Source organism: Anser brachyrhynchus (assembly GCF_964034855.1).
Source record: "Anser brachyrhynchus genome assembly, chromosome: 12".
Classification (NCBI taxonomy): Eukaryota; Metazoa; Chordata; class Aves; order Anseriformes; family Anatidae; genus Anser; species Anser brachyrhynchus.
Genome location: NC_137707.1, coordinates 19,138,746 through 19,164,038, shown reverse-complemented (window position 1 = coordinate 19,164,038; position 25,293 = coordinate 19,138,746). Strand labels below are relative to the sequence as shown.

The 25,293-nt window shown below is 37.3% G+C and overlaps 2 protein-coding genes across 9 annotated transcripts in view; one reads left to right on the top strand and one right to left on the bottom strand.

Annotated features, from left to right (window-relative positions):
- The window catches only part of LONP2 (lon peptidase 2, peroxisomal), a 39,956-nt gene extending 32,640 nt beyond the window's left edge, over window positions 1–7,316 (top strand). Inside the window, exons 13-15 of the mRNA XM_080552943.1 lie at window positions 3,342–3,549; window positions 4,821–5,011; window positions 6,961–7,316. Of these exons, the coding sequence (XP_080409069.1) occupies window positions 3,342–3,549; window positions 4,821–5,011; window positions 6,961–7,182 (621 nt within the window). The 3' untranslated portion in view covers window positions 7,183–7,316. The remainder of the gene's footprint in view (window positions 1–3,341; window positions 3,550–4,820; window positions 5,012–6,960) is intronic.
- Window positions 7,317–11,988: 4,672 nt separating this feature from the next.
- The window catches only part of SIAH1 (siah E3 ubiquitin protein ligase 1), a 64,908-nt gene continuing 51,603 nt past the window's right edge, over window positions 11,989–25,293 (bottom strand). For 4 of the 8 annotated variants that reach the window (XM_080552961.1, XM_080552963.1, XM_080552962.1 and 1 more), the window contains exon 2: window positions 11,989–13,389. In XM_080552961.1, coding sequence (XP_080409087.1) covers window positions 12,539–13,387 — 849 coding nt within the window. In that variant the 5' untranslated portion in view covers window positions 13,388–13,389 and the 3' untranslated portion in view covers window positions 11,989–12,538. Of the gene's footprint in view, window positions 13,390–15,689; window positions 15,715–20,752; window positions 21,483–23,667; window positions 23,729–25,293 lie in introns of those variants that run through there. The other 4 variants (XM_080552960.1, XM_080552958.1, XM_080552959.1 and 1 more) reach the window with 3 other exon arrangements.

Genomic DNA, 25,293 nt, shown 5'->3' with positions numbered 1-25,293 from the left:
AGGCATTTTTTCACCTAAAGAATATATATATGTGTTTGTGTGTGTGTATATATATGTATACTTTTTTTTAATTGAGAGCACATAAATAATGTAATGGCATGACTTTCTGTTGGTAAAGATGCCTGCAGCAGTGCTTAAGAATGTGGTAGTGTTTTTTTTCACTTCATAACATCTTTGCTTTTGTTTGGGGGATGTTTTTGTGGTCTTGGGAAGGAAGCCAAAATAGAACCCAGGAATCCTGTCTCTGAGGCAGCTTTCTTAAGGACTATCCCACATACCTCCTTAAAGCCAGTCAGCATTCTTGGGTATTTAAACCACTTCACTTTACACCAGAGTTCTCAAACATTCTTCAAATTAATGCAACACTTAGCCAGTAAAAATAAATGTTATCGTCAGTCACCTCCAGCCTCCTAGTGTCTGCTTTGCTCCTCAGTAGGCATATTCCAGAATATTTCCTCCATCTGTATGTTCCTACATTTTATGAAAATGCCGTCAATTCAAGTAGTTACTTTGGGGTTCTTTTTTCACCCTTTATGTTGCAATTATTCTCTGCTTTACTTTAGATCCGGGGAAACTGGCCAGGTATAAGTAGGATATATAAAACTCTGACAGGAATCCAGTTGCTGATGGAACCCTAAACCCTTTTGTTATTTTTTTTTGTTGTTGTTTTCCAGGGAAATAACTTTGTATCTAATATACTTCCAATGACAGTTCATCTGGCCTTTAGGGCTAAAATACTGCAGGATTACTTGTCTCTTCTAAGCTTGAAATGCAGATGCATATAAAGCTGTTATAGTGAATTGAACATAATAATCAAGCCAGTATTCTGATTTCTACAAATGGTGTATATTAGTTTTGTAAAGGTGCTAAAAACTAGATTAAATTGTGTAAATCTGTGCAAAAGTTCTGGTCACTTCCAACTGTAGTCCCGTAAGAGTAGAATTAATTCAAATAAGTATGAAAGATTGTAGGCCAAGAAGTGCTTGTGACTTTCCTTAGATGTTCTGACTAGTTTTGAACTTGCTCTGGAGTTGATTATTCTTTTAAATTTGGTAGTGCAGCTGTGTTGACAAATAATCTGTGCTATTTTGTTCTCTTTCTACAGGAAAGTAGTGCAAGTAAAACTTTTAAAGTGTGCTTCTTAACTCCAAATATATAAATGCAGGAGTGCTGGGTTGGTTTGGTTTTTCTTACATGAACAGTTGCCATGAACATGCATATAAGCATTTGATGTTGGCCTATATAACCTGAAATAAGACTGACTGAAGCTTTTGACTTTTATATCGAAGGCTTTTAAAATGTTTCTATATTTAGTAGGCAAATTAAGGAGTGGATAAATAGAAGCAGAGATGAATCCACACAGCATCAATTCCCTGAGCAGTTTAAGATTAATTTTCATGTGCTATTTGCTGCATGTAATAATGAGGAAATATTTTTCAATACACATCCCTCTATAATTTTTCTCAGTGCAAGTTGCTCAGGTAGCCATGTAAGTCCTGTTTTAGTGAATTTTCCCCACTAACCTATAATTACTTTGATTTTTTTTTTCAAGTGTCCCCAAGATTCTTCCAAATGAAGAGTATAACTCCCATCTCAATGACAAGAATTTCAGATTGGCTAGTGTTGTTTTTTTCTGGTTTTGTAGTCTGCAGCACACCTCTTTTCCTTCTATACCTAGCCTTTAAAGCTTTGCCTTTGACCTGCATTTTGCCATTTATAATTAGTTGAAATGAAGATACAGTGGAGGCAACCCCTGTGTCAGTACTTGGGTGAGACTAAGCAAATAGAACGGAAAACATGATGTGACTTAATTGATTTGTTGTCCTCCAGGGAATACCTTAAAATGAGTGATTCATCTTCTACCTTTCCAGTGCATTGCTTGTATGTTTTCTGCAAAGGTCTCCCAGCAGAAAGGCATGACAGATTACTCAGCTCATACTTGTAGAATTAATTCATTTATCACAAATAAATAATTTTACATGCCACTCTCCAGAACAATGTTGGAATAAATCACATGTTATGGCTTTGGAAGAATAATCTTGACGACAGTTGAAAGTGTAAAAGACTTGATGAAACATTTCAGCACAGCATGCTTTGGGGGGAAGAGCTTTATGACATGTCCAGCGTGTTTGCAGTACAGTATTTCTCTTTTGACTTGGAATTTAGCATATTTATTTATTTATTTATTTGTTTTGTCTTCCTTCAATCACTAATTCTGCTCAGGTAGCAAAGCACTACTGGCTTTGCATGGAGAATTCATCCATTTCAGAAATGAATCAAATTAATTTTCAATTCTGTATTTCAGTAGCAGACAAAATATTTTAAAATGGCCTATCGCTTTACTTTACAAAGGCATATTTGTCTTTGCTCTATGCACTGCCTGACGCAGTAAAAACTCTTCCAGTTTCTGTTCTGCCTTGTAATAAATACCTAACTTGGTAGTTCAGAACACGCTGAATAACTGTATGATCCGTCATTGGGGTTTCTTCCACTCCTTGTAGCTCAGGAGAACAAAAGGACTTTCTATAGATTCTAAAACTGTCTTTCACATAAAGGAAAAAAAAATTAAAAACCGGAACCTTCATGGAAAATATCCTGCCTCTCTTTTCTTCTCTTAACGCAGGAGACTGGCATTCAGACACTTGCATTGCTCACATCAGTGACTGGACACAGAGCTTAGATAAGTAGATCATAGTCTTGTATGGAGCAGAGAGCTTGCTTAATTACTTTTAATTACTAACGAAGGCAGTCAGATTCTCTATCCTTTCACATCTAGCCTGCTAGCACACTCAAGTACTTTAATTATTCAAAATTATTTGTAAATGTTTGCTATGAACATTTGAAATAAGTGCATGAATCATTGTGTTGTGAGACAGGAGTTCAGGCAATGAAACCACTTTTTAAAAAGCCCAAATGTTAGGGAACATTCAGGCTTAGAATTGATTTTTCATGTAAGTAACAAGAATCAGGACAGATATGACTTAATCCATGTGCTGGAGGTATATAAGCATTCAGTCAGGATTGACTAAATACTTGAAGTCCTTTGAAGTGAAAAGAAAGATTCTCATTGAACGGTTGGGGGTGGGGAAGGTTGCAAGAGCGATATATCCAGATGTTTGCCATTGCCTCAAGCTAAGCAGCCACATACAGGTCCTAACGCTGTAATTAATGTTTACATGTAGGCAGAATTACTGCTGCATAAAAAAAGTAAATGAGATCAGACACTTGGGCTTAACCCTTGTGTTTTAATCAGTACAGCTGTTTTGAAGGCAACTATCAAATTGTTTTTGCAATAGCTTTGTTAGGACTGTTTCTGAAATTGTTTCCTGTGTTCCCTTCAGGTATCTGAACGCTTAAGCCAGCCAGGAGTGGCCATAGGCTTGGCTTGGACTCCACTAGGGGGAGAGATCATGTTCGTAGAAGCCAGCCGCATGGATGGAGAAGGTCAGCTGACTTTGACTGGTCAACTCGGAGATGTCATGAAGGAGTCGGCACATCTTGCAATTAGCTGGCTGCGCAGCAATGCAAAGAGATACCAGCTGACTAATGGTAGGTAGGGAAAAAATGACAGATGTTCCACAGTCGTATTGCCTTACAGATGTTGTGTGTATCCATTGACCTCTTATTGCAGGAGGTGTGCACATTTAGGAAATATTAATATCACATGAAAATTAAACGTCCTAAAACATGGTATTTTTCAGTAATTCAATAGATTGCAGCATTGCTAAATAACAGTAGAAGTTACTCATACTTGTGGAAATGTAGCAAGTGTTAACAGAGGAAAGGTTTTTCCAGCAATCAGTGCTGTATGGAAGTTGAAATCAGCTCTAGCGTTCCTTGTTGTTTCTTCTGCTGATTTCTGCCCAGCTGAGGTTTTAGTGGCCTCGTGAGCAGGCTTGGTGTAGGCAGAACACGAGTTGTCACTGCAGTCTCCCACTCTGGTCAGTCCCTGCCTGCAACAGCCTGGGATTAGCCTCTGTGCCCAGATGCTTCTGGGAGTTGTGGCAGACATCCTTACGCATTTTTCTACAGCCTTTCCAGCAGCAGTTTTGTGCCATGTGATAGGTACTCAAGGCTGTAGTTCTCCTCTGAAATTAAGGCAAAGCTTCTGGTAAAAGTAGGTTTTTATAGTTTGCTTTAATATTTTGAGAATTATTTAGGCTTATATGGTAACTGTTGAAGTGCAGTGAAATAGGAATTTCATCCATATTAGTTTTAACTCTTTTTATTACCTTCTTTGAACTTCCCAAGATTTCTGGAAACATGCTTTGTAGTTTGATCATTGTCTGAATAGTCAAATAATAGCTAAATAATTGTCTGCCATCTATCATTATTTATAGAAGTTTAAATAGATTTAAAAAAAATATCTTGAACATAGGAAATGCTGCTAGCATTAACAGTGTAAACTAGAGAGGTAAACATATACACAGTTATGTCCTATAGGTGAAGTAATGTGAAAAGACGTAAATGAGAGAGCTACTTTATTATATTAATACTGCATTTTTTTTAAAGAGAGCTGCTTTTGTGTGGTATGGTCTCTGAAAATTTATATTTAAGGTTTGGGACATAAAACTAAAAAACTGTATGTAGGAATTCCTTAGTCTCTACATTAATCCCTACTCTGAATTTCCCAAGACATGCAAATGAGTTATGTCCCCTCGCCCCCCCCTCCAGTACCTTTGCAATATAGTGTTGTTTTTTTTCAGCACAGTTTAAAAAATAGTGGTAAGACTTAGTTCTCCGGTGGCCTTTCAGAATGAAGACCAGGAACAAAATGGGTTTAGATTTTTCACATTCAAACCCTTCTTTTTTTCTTTCAGCTTCTGGAAGTTTTGATCTCCTTGACAACACTGACATCCATCTGCACTTCCCAGCTGGAGCTGTCACAAAAGATGGACCATCTGCTGGCGTTACCATAGTAACCTGCCTTGCTTCTCTCTTCAGTGGGCGGCTGGTGTGTTCAGATGTAGCCATGACAGGAGAAATCACACTAAGAGGCCTTGTTCTTCCAGTATGTATCGTTTGAGAAAAGAGCTAAGTTGTATTAATTCTCCATATTGTAGGTGTAAAGTCTGTTTCTAGCCATTTACAAAAGCACAGTCTTGCTGGATCATTCCCTTAGCAGCAATCCAGGCTCTTTTGGTGTAATTGTAAGAGGCTGATGGAAGCCAGCCTAGGCTAGTGCTGTATACTCATGTGTCTGCTTTGCATTTAATGTTAAAAACAGCCTTGATGCTGTTTTCAGGAAGTGCACATTGTTAGCATGTCTAGTTAGAAGGGAAACCTAGAAATCCTACAATTCAAGATAGTTCCAAGATAAATATATTGCAATTTCAAAACATGTTACCTAAAACTATTAGTACAAAAGTATCTCTGGTTTGACTGAAAAGTTGGGGGTTTTTTTGAGCTCTCACGGTAATTTCATATAGGTTACTCTCAAAATTCTCTATGTATTTTTAGACTCTTACATGTTGTTACTTATATGTAGTTCAGCTGAATGATGTTCCCATAAAGCTCGTTAAAAGCATATGAGGGCAAAGGGAACTTTCAGCAAATACAATTTTAGTTTTAAGTATCAAATGGAGACTGGCATAATTGATTAGAACAGATATAGATGATTTATCATACCAAATAATGGACAAAGGAAGGATGAGGTTGGAAGACAGTATTCTGTTTCATGCAGTAGAGTAAACCAGAGCTAACATAATTAAAGTAACGGACTGGAAGGCTCTCAGAAGTAGCGTTCTGGTGGCAGTTAGACTGACAAGATTGCCTGTTGTTCAAGGCTCTGGTGAAAAATAAACAACTGCCTTAACTCTGATTTGGTTTAAGTTTGCTGAGCTTTCCAAATAAATTGCTTTTATTGCACCAGTGACCAAATATTGCCTATTGTTTAAGGTAGGTGCAGAAACTACTTGTCTGTACTAAATCATTTTTTATAAATGACTCTTACCTTCTTTCTGAATGTTGGCTAGGATCTATTATTAGTAATTTTAATTCATGCGAGCATGCCAGTAACTGCATCTGCTGCCTGAAAGAAAGCAATGTGGTGAGTATGCAGTAGCAGTGTCCAGACTAGACTGTGATCACCATGAGGATTTATGGCTCTCTGTTACTTGATTTGCAGAAGCCTAAATAGTACTTTTTGCTATAACACGAGGCTTTCCTTTCCTTTAAAGCATCATAAAAGTACAGGTTTCTTCTGTAAGATGGTCTTAAAATAGGATTTGAAAAAAGTTTATGGGGAAGAAGCTACAGCTGTGACTAAAAGAAAAACTAATTTTACAACCGTCTTTACATGTGATTACAAACTCAAAACAGGTAGCTTATTGAAGTGATGCTTACTTTCCTAGAGCAAAGCCATCTTTGCACGTTTGGGGTACAGGTTTAGCATTTTCTTTTGTTTAACTCAAGTTATTTGTTGTGTAGCATTGCATCTGTAAGATTTTTCCCCCTTTCCCCTTCTAATGCTGCCTTTATTTTGAAAAACTTTTGTTCTTACGTAGGCATAGGATTTCAGCATGCTGTAAGAGAAAAAAATGCATTAAAGCCACCTTTATTTAGAAAATAATTTCTGAAAATGGATTACTTTTCAACTTTTGATACATGTACCTGCATTCCTAGATGAATTTTTAATCCAGAGAGATTTTTTCCTTCTGTTATTAACTGTTATGGAAAAAAGAGTGCTGTAGCATAACATATTTGGAACTAGGTGATCTTTAAAGTTCCTTGCAATCCAAACCATTAATATATTTCCCTTGTTAAGCACATAATGAGGTAAAACTACTGCTAAATTTCTAATTACTTCACTAAATGATTGGGGGAAGGAGAACCTCATTAAAATTTAACTCCTGCTGTGACTTCTAAATTTGTTACAATAATTACTTTATGAGAGTAGCATCATAGGTTGTTTTTTTATATATATATATATATATATATATATATCCTTTTCCTCATTAGGTTGGGGGAATTAAAGACAAAGTCCTGGCAGCACACCGAGCTGGACTGAAGAGAATTATCATTCCTCAAAGAAATGAAAAAGATCTTGAAGAAATTGCAGTGAACGTACGGCAAGATTTGACTTTTATTATGGCAAGCTGTCTGGATGAAGTTCTTAATGCAGCTTTTGATGGAGGATTTTCAGTTAAGCCCAGAGTTGAGCGTTTGAATAGTAAACTTTAAGTAGACAGGCTGAGATTAATTTCTATATCAAGTTCTAATAGAGATCAGTAACTATCAAGTATAAATATGAGGTACACTTGATTGTTTAAACGTGGGTGTAAGTGCAATCAAAATAAAAAAATTACTTTAGCAGTTAACAACCCAAAACCGCATTTTATGGGCATGTGCTACTACAAAGAATCTTGGGGAAAAAAAAAAAAAAAAACTTATTTCTTCATAGTGGGTTTCAAGTATAAAAAAGCTGAAGTTCTTGAGAAATATTTGCTTACTTTATCTGGTATGTATTTATAGAAACGTCAACAGCTGATTATATCCGTAAAGGGGGAAAAAACCCCTAGACAGGGAATAGTATGCAATTTGTGTATTCAGAGGCCACAAACTGCAGCAAATGCTGCCTAGCAAGAGGAGCTAATAGAGATGGGATGTCACCCTGATTTGGTGCAGTTTTCTTACTTAGGAAATAGCATTGAAGCAATATACTAAGGAGCAGTGGCATCACAGGAAAAACATTTTTTGAAATTAAAAAAAATACTTAAAGGATTTAACCAGATACAATATAGTCTAAATTAAGTTAGTAAATCCTTTCAGCACTCACAAGAGTTGTAGTCTGTAGCAATGTCAACGTAGATATTATTTTTCAAACCTAAATATAGGAATGCATTAACTTTTGTCTAGGAAAGGAGATAATGCACTAAGGTTCACATATGCAAAGTTGTACTTACAGCACTGGAAGGAGGTGGAGTGTACTTGAAAACTTCATGAGAAAGACTGAGCACGGTAACATTTTGGAGGGACAAAGTACACGTCCTTAATTCTTACCCAATACAGAACTAGGAATATTGATTCTGGGATGCTTGTTTAGACTCTAAAATTGCTTAAATTGATTTAATGTCAAGAAGACTACTGGATAGTTAAATTGCATTAGGTACTGCACACTGTGAATAATGTAAGGTTTGAGAAAGTGTATCAGTATCCTATCTGAGCTGATAGCTTTGTGTCTTATCTTCCCTTGAATGCTAGAGAAGAAGATAGAAATTTAACCTTACGTAAGCTACAATTCTTGAGTTTTTCACTGTTTTACACTAGGGTCAAGCACAAGAGAAAACCCAGTATCATAGTCTGTTCTTGCTCATTAATCCTGAAACAAACTCAAGTGTGCTTATGAAGTGCAAATTGTATCAGTTACAAAAGCCTCTTAAAAAGCAACCAATAAATCAAAATTAGTAGCTTGTTTTGCTTTAATTTCCATAGATACAAAGCTGGTTTACCTATTTACCTGGAACTTAACAGTAATTGTATTAATAAATTCAGTGGGTATTTCTGCACCTGACTTATAAGATCTCAAAACTTTCACAGAAGACTTCATCAAATAAAATGTTTTAAAAAAAAAACTTTGTTTTAGTCTTTTAAGAATTGATTATACTCTTAAGTCATTCACTAGCTAAGTTCCAAGGGTAAGAGGCAAAAAAGAGTCTTTATGTTCTCTGCCTTACAGAATACTTGAACACAAAAAGTGCAAAAAAAAAATGACAATCAGTAAAATAGCAGAAAGGAATGGTAACTAATATCCTGCTTGGCCTTCACTCAACACCAGTAGGGGAGAAAAAAGTGTTCTCTTTACCAAACTTAATTAATATCAAATAGCAATCCTGCACTACTTTATGCTAGTAAGAAAACAGACGTGCATGGAATTCCAGTGCAGTCGGTTTATACATATAGAAAAAATGCATTTTTTGAAAGACAGTAGATATAGTTTTGTTTGTTTGTTTGAAAAAAAAAAAGAAAAAAATAAAAGGCTTCTACAGCAATTTCACTTCAGAAGAACAGGGAGTTGCTCCCAAAAAAAGTTGAGCAATGACTTTCTGCCACACCACTCCACTGTCTTGTGTACATGGACTTTATCTAAAAGGTGAGGAATTTAATGCAACTCTAAAGATCTTTATCTGGATTTACTTACAGATTTTCATGTTCCCACTTGTCACCACAAAAGGTGACTTGGTTATGTTACTTTGTTGGGATATATATATATATTTTTAATATAACCTAAGCATTATCCATTATAACAACAGATAGTTACGTTTAAGTGTATTTTCTATTGTTTTCATGAAACACTCTAAAGAATAACAATCTGTGCAGCAGCAAACCAGAATAACGATCTTTTAAAGTAATTTTGATACACTATGGATTATTCTGCTTTGCACTGACATTTAAACAGACCTGATAATAAACATGAGCGTGTCCCTCAGAATGTACTATAAGGTAACTAAACTTATCAAAGGTAAAAGGCAGCAGTGGTAGTTCCTTTCCTCTATGCACAGTCCACACTCTAAGTTGCTACAGATAAAACTATCCCACTAGTGCAATTCATGCTTTTAATCATAGTAGCCTTGAAACAATACTGAATAATGCAATGGTATAGATAGCAATACAAAACAGTTCATCTGCTTCAATTTAAAACAATATTGCAAACAAAAACTAATCAGACATGTCAAAACAGAAGCCAAATACATCCATATTTGTCAAACATTTTCCTTTTAAGGCTTTTTTTTTTCAAGGCAATGAAAAACAATGGAGGTAGTAATAGGGGATAAATATAAGATCTACTGCATTTTATCTATTAAAGACAAATTTGAATACTCTCCCAATACAGCAAAGAAAAATAGTACTTTCTAAAATAAATAGCTAATGCTAAGACATTGGCAGGCTTTAATACACCATTTATTTTAGATAAGGTAGTAAGCTGTACAGATTTTTAGTACGTTTTCTTTTTTCATATATAACAGAGCAAGGTTTACTTACCAGATCCTCAATCTACTTAGAGGAGATCCACTGAATTATGCTTCCAATACTTTTGAGGATCTGGGCCTAAGTATAATTTGTTTAGTCATTCCATCTGATAATGGGCATCAAATGTTTCATATAGGTTTTTGTTGTTTTGTCTGTTACACCAAATAGAGTATCAATTTACATCATAGTAGTAAGTCCAGCATATGTTAGTTGTGCTATAGCGTGTCATCTGTAAAACACAATGAAAAAACAGCCTGACCATATCAGTTAGCTTCTAAAGCTCATTATAAATGCCCTTTTTAGTCCCCTTCAGAATCATACTCTCAAGTTCCAGCCTAAATAAAAAATCACTGTATATCAATGCAGAAAGGTTTCAAGATTCACAGTTCTTTTGGGGACACAACATGAGTACAAGCAGCAGCAATCTCAAGTAACTCGCACGCTTACACAGCCCTGTGACACTCCAGTTGCAACTATCAGGCTGCTTAGGGCAACCCGTACAGGTTCTTAGCCAGATTTCCTTACAGAACTTGAGCCGAAAAGCAGATAACCTTGGCAGGTAAACTTCAGTCCAAGCCAGCCAATGAGGAGTGAATGGGTGAGCTGGTGAGTAAATGTATGCCTATAAAATCTATTTGCGTATTTAGCTGAGTTTCTGTCAGTAGACAAGAAGACAAAACTTGGGTAAATATAGACAAGCTTAATTAGGTGAGAGTAATTACTGAGTTCAGAAGACTGCAAATAATTAGTTGTCTATTTGGTAAAGAAAAAAAAATGCTAGAGTGAAAGATTTGTTTTGAAACATCTATCTACTGTTACAGTACATCTTTTAACTGAAATTTGTGCAAAATTTCAACAGCCTAAGAAACAAATTATAACTATTTTTTTCTTTCATTACACGAAACCAATTGTTTCTGTAGTAGTGTATGTATCCAACCTGATGAGTTTTATGCTCCTTTTACCTGTACAACTACTTACCTTATGCACCAAAATAATATGAACAACACTTAACAAAGCAATTTCTGATAAGAAAGTTAAAGACAGTGCACAGTAAATAAACTGTATTTTAATGTGTTACAAAAGTAATTCATAGCCAGACTACCTCTCTGAACAGATGCCCATTACTACTAGGTTTGACAAAGATTTCCTTTAAATAGCTTAAGATGAAACAGCTTTTCACCTCATTCTTTTTTTGTCTCTGCGTCTATGTTTTGTAACACAAATACCATTATACATTCATGGTTATTTTTTCACATATAGGCAGTCTGCATAAAGCCCAGTATCCTACAAAAGCTTTTATGGCTGGTGAATCATACCTGTAAGAGATTACTTGCATCTGACTGTGTATCATGTCACTAAAACGATATACAAAAATCAGTTCAAGAAATTACTTTAGTAACAACCAAGAGACGTGAGGACAAGAAATTGAGCGAGTGTAGTAGTAATGTGTCAAACTTTGAGCTAAAGCAAAAAGCAAAAAGTTGTATTTTAATTTGCCAGGTATTCTTTTAATGAGAAATATAAAAAGACTGCAAACATCTCATTCTGACTGCCTTTTTTTTTTTTTTTTTCCTTTTTTTAAACAAATGGTCTGTTTTATGGTTACAAATACTGTGCAAGACAATACCTTCTTTGTACTGGAAAACCAACAAATACAAGGATGCAATAGAGTTTCTAAGCATCTCTAAATTTGAAACGTGATTTTTTTTTTTTTAATTTGGAAAAATCTTGGTAATTCATTTATGTTAGATCATAACTCAAAGTACAACAACATCTAGACCTGTTTTTAAAGGAGCTTTCTTTCCTGATACATCTTTGAACATAATTACTCCTTTCAAGTTCAATACATTCACAAAATAGCTCAGTTAAGAACAGTATCACCAATGAATTGACTACTGGAAAGAGACAAAATTTACCAAACATACAGAAATATTAATTTTACCATAGCAATTATGCATATCAAAAGATGACACCTGTAGTTAATTTTAAAAAGATACAAAAAAAAGAGAAAAACCTGAATTACAGAAAAGAAAGTCATATTTATTTAATGAAAAACTAGAAGTTAATAAAAATTAGCAAATACACAAAAAATATACACAAACAGCAGCAATACTATGTAGTGACTTACAAAGGAGGGGGGGAGGAGGGGAGCGGGACGCAGCGGCCAGAGACCAAACCGCTCAACATGGCTTGTCAGTCAAAGGGGGAGGAAAAGAACACGAACAAAAACACGAAACAGTATCCTTTTCAACAGTACAATCAATCTACAAACAAGTTTTTAGAATTATTTTACAACATTTCCTGTAGAATCAATTCTTAATACAAAAGATGCCCATTTTGGGTGTATATATATTTTCAGTGGTTTACTGTTGACTTATTTAAATATATTAGTGTTACTACATGCAACTGCTTCCTGTAATTTAACAGCCTTTCCTTTTATTTACCTTCATATATGTCTATCCTCCATCTACCAAATAATTTGTCTGACAGTCAACGATGGTTACCCTAGTTTCTGCTAAGTTAAATGCGACTGTTTTCAACACTGGCCTGAAAAGGTTTGATTGCCATTTCAACACATTGATATAGTTACATTGATGCCTAAATTGCCATTTTCTGCAAAGAGCTGTGCAATGCTGGTGTCAAAGACTAGACAGTCACTATTCATAATGGCTGTTGCAATTCCCTCATGGATAGATCGAGGAGTTGCTTCCCAAGTCAATCGCCGCCTATGACCGTTTAACTCAAGTCGATAAGCAAAGTTTTCTGCTTGCTTGCGTGTTCCTATCAGCTGTACAATCGCAAAGAACTGCTGGTGACCATCATATTTTTCCTGTTTCTCCAATACTAACATGAAATGAAAGCCAAAACAAGACTGCATCATAACCCAGTCAACAGCACCAGGAAGATTAATGTCTGTAGCAAGGAACACTATATCTTCTCCCTGAAGTGTAGTAATTGACTTATGTTGATGCATCAGATGTGGCATTACAGCATCCAGAGAACCTTGCCATTTACATGAAGCACCAGGACATGGACAGGAATAAGGCCTAAACTCACACAGCTCCTCATGGTCTGCTTTTTCTGTGTGTGGCAAAGTTATCTCACATCCGGAAGAGGCATATTTACATGGGAATAGTACAGAATTGGCAACTTTCTCCATAGCCAGGTTACGAATGGAGCCCAGCGGGCCTCGGCAAGTTGGACAGCACGTAAGTTTGGGGCGACAGTTGCTACAAACAAGATGGCCACTCTGACACTGAAGAATTGGTGGCAGCACATAGTCAAAACAAACAGGACACTCAAAGAGACTAGCCAAGTCATTATTGGAAGCTGTAGTGCCAGTCAGTGCAGGCACCCTCTGTGATGGCGTACACTTTGAAGTACCTGTAGGTAGTGCTGTAGCAGTCTGACGGCTCATTTCTGTAAGAGAAGAGAGGAAAAAAAAGAATGAGGATAGAGTAGAGATTACATCTAAATGCATTTTGTTTTCTTCTGCATACACTATTTCTTGATTTACAAAGAAGGTTCAAAAGAAACTAGATAGAAATGGAAGCAAACCCTAAATATGTAATGCCAACTGTGGGTACTTTACATGTAGATTATCAGCTGTGCTCCACAGAACAGACAGATCTATGCCATGCAAATTTAACAAGGGATGAATTTCTGCTAGTTACTCTGAAGTGGAATTTACCTATTGGAAGCTGCAGGGTAAATGAGTAAAGATATGCTTAATGTAACTGAAATCCTTAAAGGTTTGTGTTGTTTTTTGTGTTGTTGTTTGGGGGGTGGGAGTGTTTTGTTTTTTACTATTGTACTTTCAAAACATTCCATCCAGATCACTTGACTGTAACAAACGGGTACACTACACAACAATTCTCAAGCTGAATTTTAAGTTGCTGTGTATTTAGTGAGATAAGAAACTAGCCATTTTTAATGAACACGCAAACTTCAGGATAGGACCTCAGTAATCATGTTTACTGTATAACCATTAAAAAAAAGTAACAAGGAAAAACACAAATAAAAAGATCACTACACTGCTTTTTCCCAGGATAGAATACCAACTCATTTTCTTATTTTTAAGTCCTACAGCTTAAGCACAGCTATTGCTTCCACTTGCTGAACTAAACCATTTGCGAAAATACCAGAAAAGAAACACAAAACATTTAATTGAATATCCCAAACAAAGAAATTCACAAGATGAAATTTGAGAATTAGTTTTAACATTTAAGCACTCAAGTATGCCCAGTACCTTGAAAAGGCACTGTTTATGAAGTTTTCCATTCAGTGGAACAGAACTAAAGTTCAATTTTTTCAAATGTCCTCAAACCGAAGTTAACGGCTGTCTGACCAAATAGTTCTCTCAAGGGTTCAACAGTAGTAAAAGTCCCATATTTCTTACCAAATATACATGCTACACTTTGTACTGCACCCCCTCAACTCTCCTCCTACTTGTGCAAAAGGAATCACTAGTAGTACCAGGCAAAATAATCCCTCAATTTTGAAAAAATGAACTTTACGTTAAGTAAAATGCTATCCAAAATTGGATTTCATTACACAGTGACATTCTCAACCACCTTAAGTGTTTCTCTGCAAGTACACCAGCTCTGTACCCATCATGTATGTATAAAGCTCTCAAAATAAACCTCATCTTTAATCTCCTTTGTATTTGACATGGGAATATTAGGCAATAGGCAAGCTTCCCATATTTAGAATCATTTCAACCACAAACAAACTTACTCATACTTGGACCAGATACCTCAACGCAGCATACTGTGCATGCTTTTGCAAGACACACGTTATTCAGGGCATCAAGTGAACAAACAAAGAGATCCCAACAGGCAAAATAACTTATCCCTTAACGTTCTCAAAGTAACCAACCATAAGCAGGCAATTTTACCCTTCTACAAAACCAGCTCACTAATCCAGAGGCTAGTAAAACATGGGTGGCTAAGATTCGGTGTTCAGCTGCTGACTGTGTCTCACACACCCACTAGCAGCAGCATCTCACCCCTCCCAAGTCTCTTTCAACTCCAACTTGTTGGACACACAATACCCAGTTCTCATCTTTGGAAATAAAGCCATACAATGGTTTGCGTTGCTGGACCTTAACTGATATTGTCGAGATAGGAAAGGAAGGCTTGTTTCTTTAGCCATATTTTCCTACTGTAAGGCATTCTACCGAGATGGAAAGTTCAAGTTATCTGTGACAAATCAAATCTACGTTCTGGGGAAGTGATACTGCACCAGCTTGCTGCAGCACAGGGATTCAAATGATAAGCCCCTATGACAACTGATCACTGCTGCTATTTTTCCCCAACACCCGTAGGTGGGAGACTCACGATGGCACACTGCAGTTCTGTGGTCTAGGAGAACAAATTATACACAGAATGATTGTACACAGCAGAACAAACTCTTACCATGCCATTTGCTTGGGAAGAGCTTAGAAATTGCATGCATATTCATACATAAAATTCTAAAAACATTTCCTTTCAGAAATTGCGAACATTTCAGAAAAGCTTGTGCACACTTCATCTTACCTGAACCCATACATCCTGATCCAGGGACCCCCAATAACCCACAGATAACACTGGTGAAAACCAGGCTGTCAGACCAGTTTCCTAGGCAGTCAGACTAGCTTGGTGAGCTTTGGTTTGCCTAATTACACCTCCCAGAGCCCATACAACAGTTAAATTAAGCAACCTACAAGCTTTGCAAAAGACCTTATGCACAGAGGCACTTCGCACTTCAGCTTTCTAAGCTCCAAAAGCACTGAGGAAGATGAGAATTGTACAGCTGTGCTTTACCACTTCTGAATGGGACCAGCCTTTACGCACAAATTCCACAACCAAGGGCCATCCAAATGAGCGGGGAATGGAAATGAGCAGGAAATCTGTGAACCAGACCATTGAGATTAACAAGCATTGAAGAAACTGAATAAATCTATAAACTGTAATTTACCAAGCCTAAACCTGCCCAGAGCCTACATTTTCATCTCCCCTGTTAACATAAAAGATGAATAATGCATCATGATGGCAAATAAATTGATTGTTTATAGCTGTCTTAACAGATACAAGTTTATCACAAGTAGAAGTGCTAATAGTGTAACACAGTTAACCTCTATTCACCCCTGCTGAATTCCCCAAAAAATATAATTACAAACCAAGTAAAACTGGAAATAAAGTTTAAAGGTATTTTTAGTTATAAAAGCCTTGCTATAGGTAAAACCAAAACAAACCAAACTACATGCACTATTACTCTGTTCCCCCACAGTGGAGATAAGTCTCCAGGCAGCACTGACAATCTACAGAGTGCCGGGTGTGCGTCTGCAAAAAAACTAGTTCCCACAACACAAATTATTCAAATACTGTACAAATTTGTAAAAGTTCACCCAATGGGAAGAGTGAAAAGGGAAAAATGGTATTTTAAGAATTCCTTGTTCTAGATCAAGGAAGAGCAATGCCCTTGGCAGAAGCAGCAGGCACCAACCTCTCGTGGAAAGCCCCCTGCACCCCAAAATGCACCCCCCCGCTGCGCCATGGGCCAAAGCACCGCCCCAAGGCCCAGTTCCCACTGGGGCCAGCCAGTGGTTCCCATGGAGCCCAGCAAGGCACAGCCCCATGGCTGCAGCACCAGGTGCCCAAACCACCACCGGGGCAACCCCAGGGCAGAGCAATGGGACAGCACCAGAGCACGGCTGCACAGGGCTCCGGGCTGAGGCAGCACCGTGGGGGTACCAGCTTCAGCCAAGGCGTGTTGCGATCAGTGGTTCTGTCAGCACACAAACTGAGGCGACAGCCTCTGGGTCAAGAAAGTCACCTTAATAATGCTTTCCTCCTGCTCAAAAATCACATCCTGCTGAAGAAAGGCTGTGGAACCTTGCATCAACCCTGTAACATGCAAATAGAGGCCACCTTCCAGAAAGGTCAGTAACTAACGAAATACAAGCAATGTTTAACATTCACCACCATATGTGCAATGTGCAACATCCCCACCTGTTACGTGTCAAGAAAGTTTCCAGCCAAAGCAGGCATGGTTGAGAAAAGCCACAGAAATGGCCTTTAAGAAATTCACCAGGATTGCGCCCTGGAGTGCTGGACACAGGCCCTGGGCTCTCCCTCCCGCGGCTGTCCCCTGAGCAAAGCCACCAGCACGCACCCCTCAATGCACTGTGACCTGGGGCACGGGGCCTGCGGAGTCTGCGCAGCCCCAGCAGGGTGCGAAGAACCACGATGCGAACGGGAAGAGGTGGGAATCTGACTGGGGAAAAAGCTGGGCTGAGGTGCAGACAAGAGGAAAGCAGTTTCAAGAAAAGTTCATAAAGAGAGAAGATCTCACATGCCATGGCAGTAACGGCAGCGTACGTGAATAGATTGACACCCGCTCAGCTTCTCACCTTTCAAAGGCATTAACTCCAGACCCATCCTTGAAACTAAATCTCTCCCATCTCACCGAAATAGAGGGCACCTTTGACAGCTTCAGGTTAACACCAGCCACTTCTGAAATATCTTCACTCATTTTGAATAGACTTGGGGTTAGTGTTTTAAATTCCTTTCGAGAGGGTAACTGAATATGAGTTTTGGGAAAAAAAGGAAACACCACAAAACCCACAAAACTTCACATAGTCATCTTAATGGCTGGGACAGAAAAAAAATATCTAATTATATAATGCTGAAAGAATGGTTCAAGGACAGAAAAAATGCCTTATCACAAGTTTCTAGATGTAATGCAATAAAATCTTCAATCACATTTTGGAACTAATTGAATCCAGAGACTCACATTCAAAATTTATAAACTCTTAATGCCTTACAGCGATCAACAAGATAATACAAAATCTTTTAACTTTTTCAACTGTACAATCATATTTGAAAATCAGACTTTTTTTTTTAAATACCCATTACAGAGCACTGGAAATTAGATCACTTCATAACAATGTTCAAACTTGTGGCAAACACTGACAGTTTACTCTCTGAGATGCTACATCAGCCAAAGAATGTCAAAACCCAAAGGCTAAATGAACTGTTGAAAATAATGATTAGACTAGTCTAAATAATAACATGAAAGTAGATACAGAAAAGTTAGAGAACATCATCAGAAATTTGTATAATGTAATATCTGTAACATCTGTAAATATTACATGCAACAAATTAAAAAGATTCAAAACCCACTGATATTGCCCTGGTGGCAGAAGGAAGGTTTACTGAATGCAACAGAAGCATGTGTGCCTATTTAGAAAAAAGGATGGTGAGTGTGTATGTATACACATACATACAAAGTACATAATCTCATGCTCAAGTAACTCCAAGTGTTACTGATAAAGAAAACCCAAGTGAATATTATCTTAAGAATGAAGGCAATTAAAAAGCACACTTTGTTCCTATTAAAAAGGGGCACCAGTGTATTTTAAGTAGGGAACTTCCTTGCCATTTTTAAAGTGGCACTAGGTTAATTTCATATTAAAAGTCCTTAGGACACTGTATTTTTGTTCCATGGCTGCTCAATTACGAAAAAGTCTTAATCTGCTGGGGACAGAGACTCCAGGACTACAGCACTATGTACAAGCCAGTTGCCCAACTGCATGTGCTTAATATTTCTGAAAATAATTTTCCAAGCAATTTATCTTTCCTCTGTCCCCTCTCTTGCACTCATATTCACCCAATGTACAGCAAAACAGAAGGGAAAGAGGTTTCAGCAGGCTCTATTGAAAATACCATATATTGCCCTCACCACTACCACGCCTCAGCACATACATACGGCACTAAGTGTATTATGCACAAGTATCTCAGAGAGCAACTTCAAAGTATTTTTTTTTTATTTCTGTTATTTTTAAACTCATTTGGGGGCCCAATTTTTTTCCATTTTGAATTCTGGAAAACTTTAGATCACAAAGAGCCTGGCATGGTTAACGTCAAATGTATGGCTCCCTATGGAAACCCGACGCTGTTAGACACAAAAGTACATTGCTGCTCACACAGCCTCTGTGCGTACTGACCTGCTTCAAAATTTTAGAAGCATTTACAGATCATGACATAAATTATTAATCAACTACATAACCCAATTTAGTCTCCATCTATTGTTTTTAATTTATGAATTAAGAATTTTTCCAACCCTTCCAGACACCGTTTGCTTTGGTGCCCTTAACGATACTCTGTTATTTCAGACACCTCAGGGCTGCTCTCCATAACAACCAAAAGCCAGAACAACCCAATCTAACAGTGTATTTTAAGCCAATACAAAAATTTAAAAAATAAAAAAATTAGGCAGATCTCATGATTATTTCATTTTGGAAATGAAAATTAATATTCCAAATTCATTTCCAAATGAATTTTGGAAAGTATCACCTCTCCAGCTCACCTCCTTGTCATACAAGGTTACTGTAATTTCCACTACCTTGTAGTGACCCCATCTGCCTGAAATTGCAGGTACTTATTTCTTGCCTCCAGAAAGCAGCTCTCTATGAACACCTCCTCCTAATAATCAGGAAAGGAAACCCCCATGGATTTACAATCATGGGACCGGTCATGCTCTTTGTGGCTACATCTGCAGCGAACCACCAGACCCTAAACCTCAACATGTGTCTGATGCTATCCAGTCTGTCCTCTTGCACAGAATGCTATCACCAGTGAGTCACTGCTAGTGGGCAATCCAGATCGTCTCCAAATTCAGCACACGTTACGTAGCAAATGCAAACAGCACTCTGTAAACAAAATCAGTATATTATTACGCCCATTAAATTATAGTGACCTGTTTCTAATCCAATACAAAAACTTGAGCCTTGGCCAGTGTTGTTAATATTAATCATTAATATTCTGGCATAGATAGAAGAATAGTTGAACATCCAGCCAGAAGGTGGCCTATTTCTAGCTGCCAAAGATTTTCTTCCCAACAACCTTATAATGTACAATTAGGAAGGAAGAACATCCTATAGAAGATGTACAACAACCACATAAAACGTGGCATTCATTTTTAAATGCAAAGAACTTTATCAATTTCAAGAAGCGAATAACCCATACTCTGCTAGCCTGGGATATCAGACTAAACTGTTGGGATAATTCCAGTCTTGCAATGAAAGATGAGCTCAGAAACAAAGTACACAGACAATAAATAACTAACTGATAAACCCCCAAATTTCATTCTACAATGAAAACTAGAAATGTCTGATCAATAGCAAAAAACTAAGTTTTGCCCACTCACTGTACTACACAATCAGAGAACACCCCAGCTCTCACAGGTCTTATAGTAATGCTTAGAACTAAATAAGAAAACATGTTTCTTTGTCAATTCAGACCATCAACAAATTATTATAAAGCAATACATGACATTTATCTCCCCCTCCTTTTGAGCTTGGAAGGAGAAAGCTAAGGGAACTATAAAGGACGTTTCTGAAAATTCAAGCTAGACCAAAAGCAACTTATCAAATGCCTCCACTAGAAAAAGAAAACAGTGATACGTTAAACAAACTGGTATAAGCAACAATAGCAAAAATTATTGATATTTGGCAGTCTATTGGAATAAAATAAAGTTAGGCTAGTGAAACAACTTTTTCCATTACATATAGCTACAAATACGGAAGAAAAAAAAACATTCTTTAAATACAAATCAAAAGCAAATGCTTGCATTAAAAGGCTGTGGACCATTTCCACATTGGAGTTTACCATAGTTTTCCTTTTTCAAAAGGAGCAAATAACTTAGCTTGCTGATACTGCAGAACACCCCCACCTACTACAGAGGCGTCAGGATGGTGATACAGAAACGCTGTTCAAAGATGCATATTCTTGCACTGTACCTTAAGTGGGGTTCTGGGACCAAATCCTCCTCTTTTCTCAGCTCACCAGCTCTGTGTCCTCCACATCAATACCAGCAGGCAGCAGCCAGAGCATTCCTTGACAGAGGACACCTGAACCTCCAGCATGCCTGCACCTGGAACCTACAGCATCACAAACTACGGTTTGAATTCAAAACACTGCTTGTCCCATGCTAGCCTCCTCTAGACACCACACTGGAAGTGCTTTTCTGCAGTCTGCCAGAGCTTGAGCACAGTACTGCTGAGATAAAGCAGAAGTACTGATTTCAAAATAAAGATCACGGCAGAAACCACAGAATCTAACAAAATAAAGACAAACTTCATATGAAAATACAAACAACTCTACAGAAACAACAAATATCAGGGAAAACAGTTTTATTTTTTAGTAACATTTTGTTTCCTTTTACTGTGCACACAGCACTACATCAGGATCCTCTTCCAGCAGTAACTCTGAACACTCATTTCTACAAACGCAGGTAAACAGTTACCTTTTTAAAAGTTCCAGGCTCAGCATGTTGCAATAAAAAGGCAGGCAGGCATACAGGGTGGCCAGCTACAAAGCAAGTTATTAACAGCACCGGAAAAAAAAGCAAGTTATTTTTCATGCTGTAACATATGCCACCACCCAGAAGCATCTAAAGCAGGAAGCATTTAATTCTGCTTTTTGAGATATCATAGCTGGACTCTGTATACAAGTTAAGAAAAAAAACAACAACACGCGAAACAACTCTGTAAGCATTAACAACAAATCCTACCAAGTGTGGCAATTTGGGTGCTGTGTTTCTGTCCTCAGTCTGACTTTGCAAAAACTATATTCTTCGCTGTATACTGTAATTGCCATGCAATATTGCATCACCATTCCTGTGTCTGTGGCAGACACAGGGAAGAGGGTGTGGTATGGAAGTGCCTACCTTAATTCAATAAAGCGCAACGAAAAGAAATACCTGTACTCTGAAGTGCTTTCACATGCAAAGTCTTCCAGAGATAACTATTCCAGTTCAGATTCCAGATCTGTTTTATGCTCAGTTACTTTCCTGCATAACTAAATAGGGAGCAGACCATCAAAATAACCAGACCTGATGAAAGAAAAAGTCGTGGCCCACAAGAGACCGATCCCAATGCAGACAGCTGCTTTGCAGGAGGAGGAGTCAGAACACAATTATGTATATAGACTATTTTTTTTTTTTTAAGATCTCTCTATTTTGTGCATTGCGTAGGTTCATACATATTTCCATCTTAGATAATAATCTATCCCTGTGATTTTTAATCTGTTCTGAATTGCTGTATGCAGGGCTGCACCCTGGAACACAGTGGAGCCCTCTGAAGAATGGGAACATGGCCTGTGGAGGGTGCATGGGAGGGCTTCGGGAACTGAGAGCAGAGATCTTTGTGCCACAAGGTACATCAAACATGAACTCGTGCATAAGGAGAACATCCAAGTACCGCAGATCCCACAGCAGTGGCACTGGGGGCCGATTCACAGATTTGATTCTTTCCTATAAAAACAGATGTCCATCTGTACAGGAGGACTGAATCAAACTCCAGTGTTTTCAGTTTTCCCTTTTTCAGTCCCTCTTACCAACAACTGGAACTTTTACATGATCTGAAATTAATAATTTATCAGAACTTCTGCAACCAACCTACCCAGAATCTCTAACTACCTCAGTCATTTTGAGGGAGAAGTTGTACAATGTCTATATTTTAAATCCAACTATTTAACCTTCTGAAGTGAGAACATTTAGAACAATGACAGATAAAGACAACATCCTTACTTTCACATACACACACCAAATGGATAAAGCGTATAACATTTCAGATGTAAAGGAATGAGTCCGTACTTTTAAAATGGGCGTTTCTACATTTTTAAAATAAGATTTAATACTATGGACAAGTAACTCAAAAGGAAAACTCTAAAAATCTAGGACGGGATACTGGCTTTTGTATTTTGATTATATAGTGCAAAAAATAAAAAGCAGTGAAATTGTCTACTTTATAACAAATATATCACCTTAGTAAAAGAATTGCATAAATACGGTTGCATTTTCACATTCTTGATAGCTTTAAACCTTTCACTATTTCCTTTCTTTAAACTTCCATTATCTACATGCCTTGTGTTTCTAGCGTCAATTCTCTTTAGTACATGTGCCTCCACTAAAACCAACACAGTTTACTTAAGTGACTTATTTTTTCCCTGCTCATTAGTTTTAAATCAAGTGTTTCTGTGGTACTGTAGCACAGGGATTCGACTGTCACCATTAACAGTCTTTTGTTTATTTTTAAATTAATTATAGCAATGTTATTTGCATTCTCAAACTTGACTACTGGTAAGTTACCACGGTCGTATTTGCGTCCAGAGCACCAGCGCTGCTGTCCGTAGCCCTGCAGAACATGCTTCCCATGAAAACACAAGTTAGAACGTGGCTTTATGTCACAAATATGAGCACTCTTCAGCCAGCATTATCAACCTGAGGCACAGCAACCATATGCTGTGAACTGCTGACTTCACAGACCACCACGTTACACAAGAAGATTCAGCATTCCTTGAAACCTGACAAGCAGAATTAGTGGTACTAGAGCAGTCTGCGGCATGGGAAACCTGCGTTTAGTTCCTGCTCTGTCACAAGTTTCTGAGTCACCGCAGGCAAGCACTTCCCTGCCTGTTCAAGGTTTTAAAACACTGTAAGTAGCTGCAAGTCTCAGACACCAATGCAAAAGGGAATGAATTAACACAGTAAGGATACTAAATTTACTCTGTAGACCCTTTTCAAATTTACTTCAGATTAGTAGTAAACTAAACGTTATTACATGCTAAGTGACACTATGTTAAATCATTGTTAAATTATTTTAACATCTCAAACTTTAAAGTCAACAATAGCCAAACTGCAATCACTGCTTACTTTCCAGAGAAATGGTCCAAGTCCTGCTCACATATGGAGGCTTCTATTCCTTCCAGTATTTCTACATCAAGAGACAAATTAGAGATGAGACATTTGCAACACCCTTCTCGTTAATTTTATTTTACCTAACCTGAAGACTTTCTTCCATCAACTCCACATTGACATTTTATGAAGAACTGGTAATAGAAACCTCTCTTTAGAGGAATCCTTGTATTACCAAAAAATTCTCTCAACTTTCCCTGTAAAGATCCAACAACCCAGCTTTTGAAGCAAATGATTCATATTCAGCAGAAAAAGAGCTCTCAGGCGAGAGAATTACATTTATTTTTTTTATATTCCCATTAAATTTGCTTCAGGTTTATCTAAATCACAAAACAAAATGGGCTATTTCATGTGTTCTTATTGCCTGGGAAATGCTTCACGGTGTACAAAATTAAAATCCAGCCATAATCACTCCGAAGTCAGGCTTGAGTCTGTATCAGAAAATGAAACACAAGATATTACAAATGCTTTGGAAATGACAGGCACAAATACATCTTTCTGCCACTTCATGCTCCCTTTCTCAGCACTTTCTAGATGCAAACATTACTACATCCTTCTCTGCAAAATACCATCCCCTCTTCTGTTATGTAGTTAAAGCAAAACTTAAGTCTATGTTGCAGTGCTTGATCTGGAACACCGAATCCTAACAATGACTCATTAAAGCTTAACTGTAACCTTCAGTATTTTTTTAAAGTTTTTCTTTTACAAGAGTGTTATAAAAAACGTGTTAGGTCAGAAGATCAAGCATTCAAGAATTAGTTAAGAACAAAGTTACATAGGTGACTCTCCTCTGCATATGAAGGAACAACCTTCATGAAACAATATTTTCCCCCCACTCAACTCTTTTGGCAGAAGAGCATGTGTATACACATGGAAGAAGTATAATTGCACAAAGAACAGCAGTTTTTCTTTAAATTGAACACCTGATTTAAAATAAAACCAGGGCAGCAGTTGTTTTTGACATGCATAGAAACGCTCTTAAAATTACTGCTTCACAGGTGCTGTTTTAGAAGAATGTCCATCTAAAGTTCTGTTATGAAATGCATACTTTTATTTGTAAAACATCATTTTTAATGGTATTAATGACATACTTGACCTAGCACAAAGCCAAACTAAAATTTTACAGTACACCATCAACATCTGCCAGCCAAATTATCCCCTAGTCACACCTGTGCAACCAGTCTTCAAATTACACCCTTGGCATACTTGCATAATCACACAGATATCAGCCACGAAGAGCTAAGCCATACACAAATCTCTCAACTGCATCGACACTTCCACGCTCCAGAATGGAAGGAAAATTCCTGTGAATTGAACTCATTTCATAACTCTAACTTCATAACTCTATATATACACATATATATGTGTGAATATTTTTCAAAATCAATGTATACATAGAGATCATAGTTATATATAATTCAGTAATCAAAGGATCAGCTAAGAAGAGCATTTTCACTGCTTTTTACTGTAAAAACTCACATCAATTAAAAAAATAGCTTTAATTAAACGAGAAGTTTACCACGTGTACCTTAAAATGAGATAATATATGTGTCAACACCCAAATGTATATAAAAGTATGCTGCA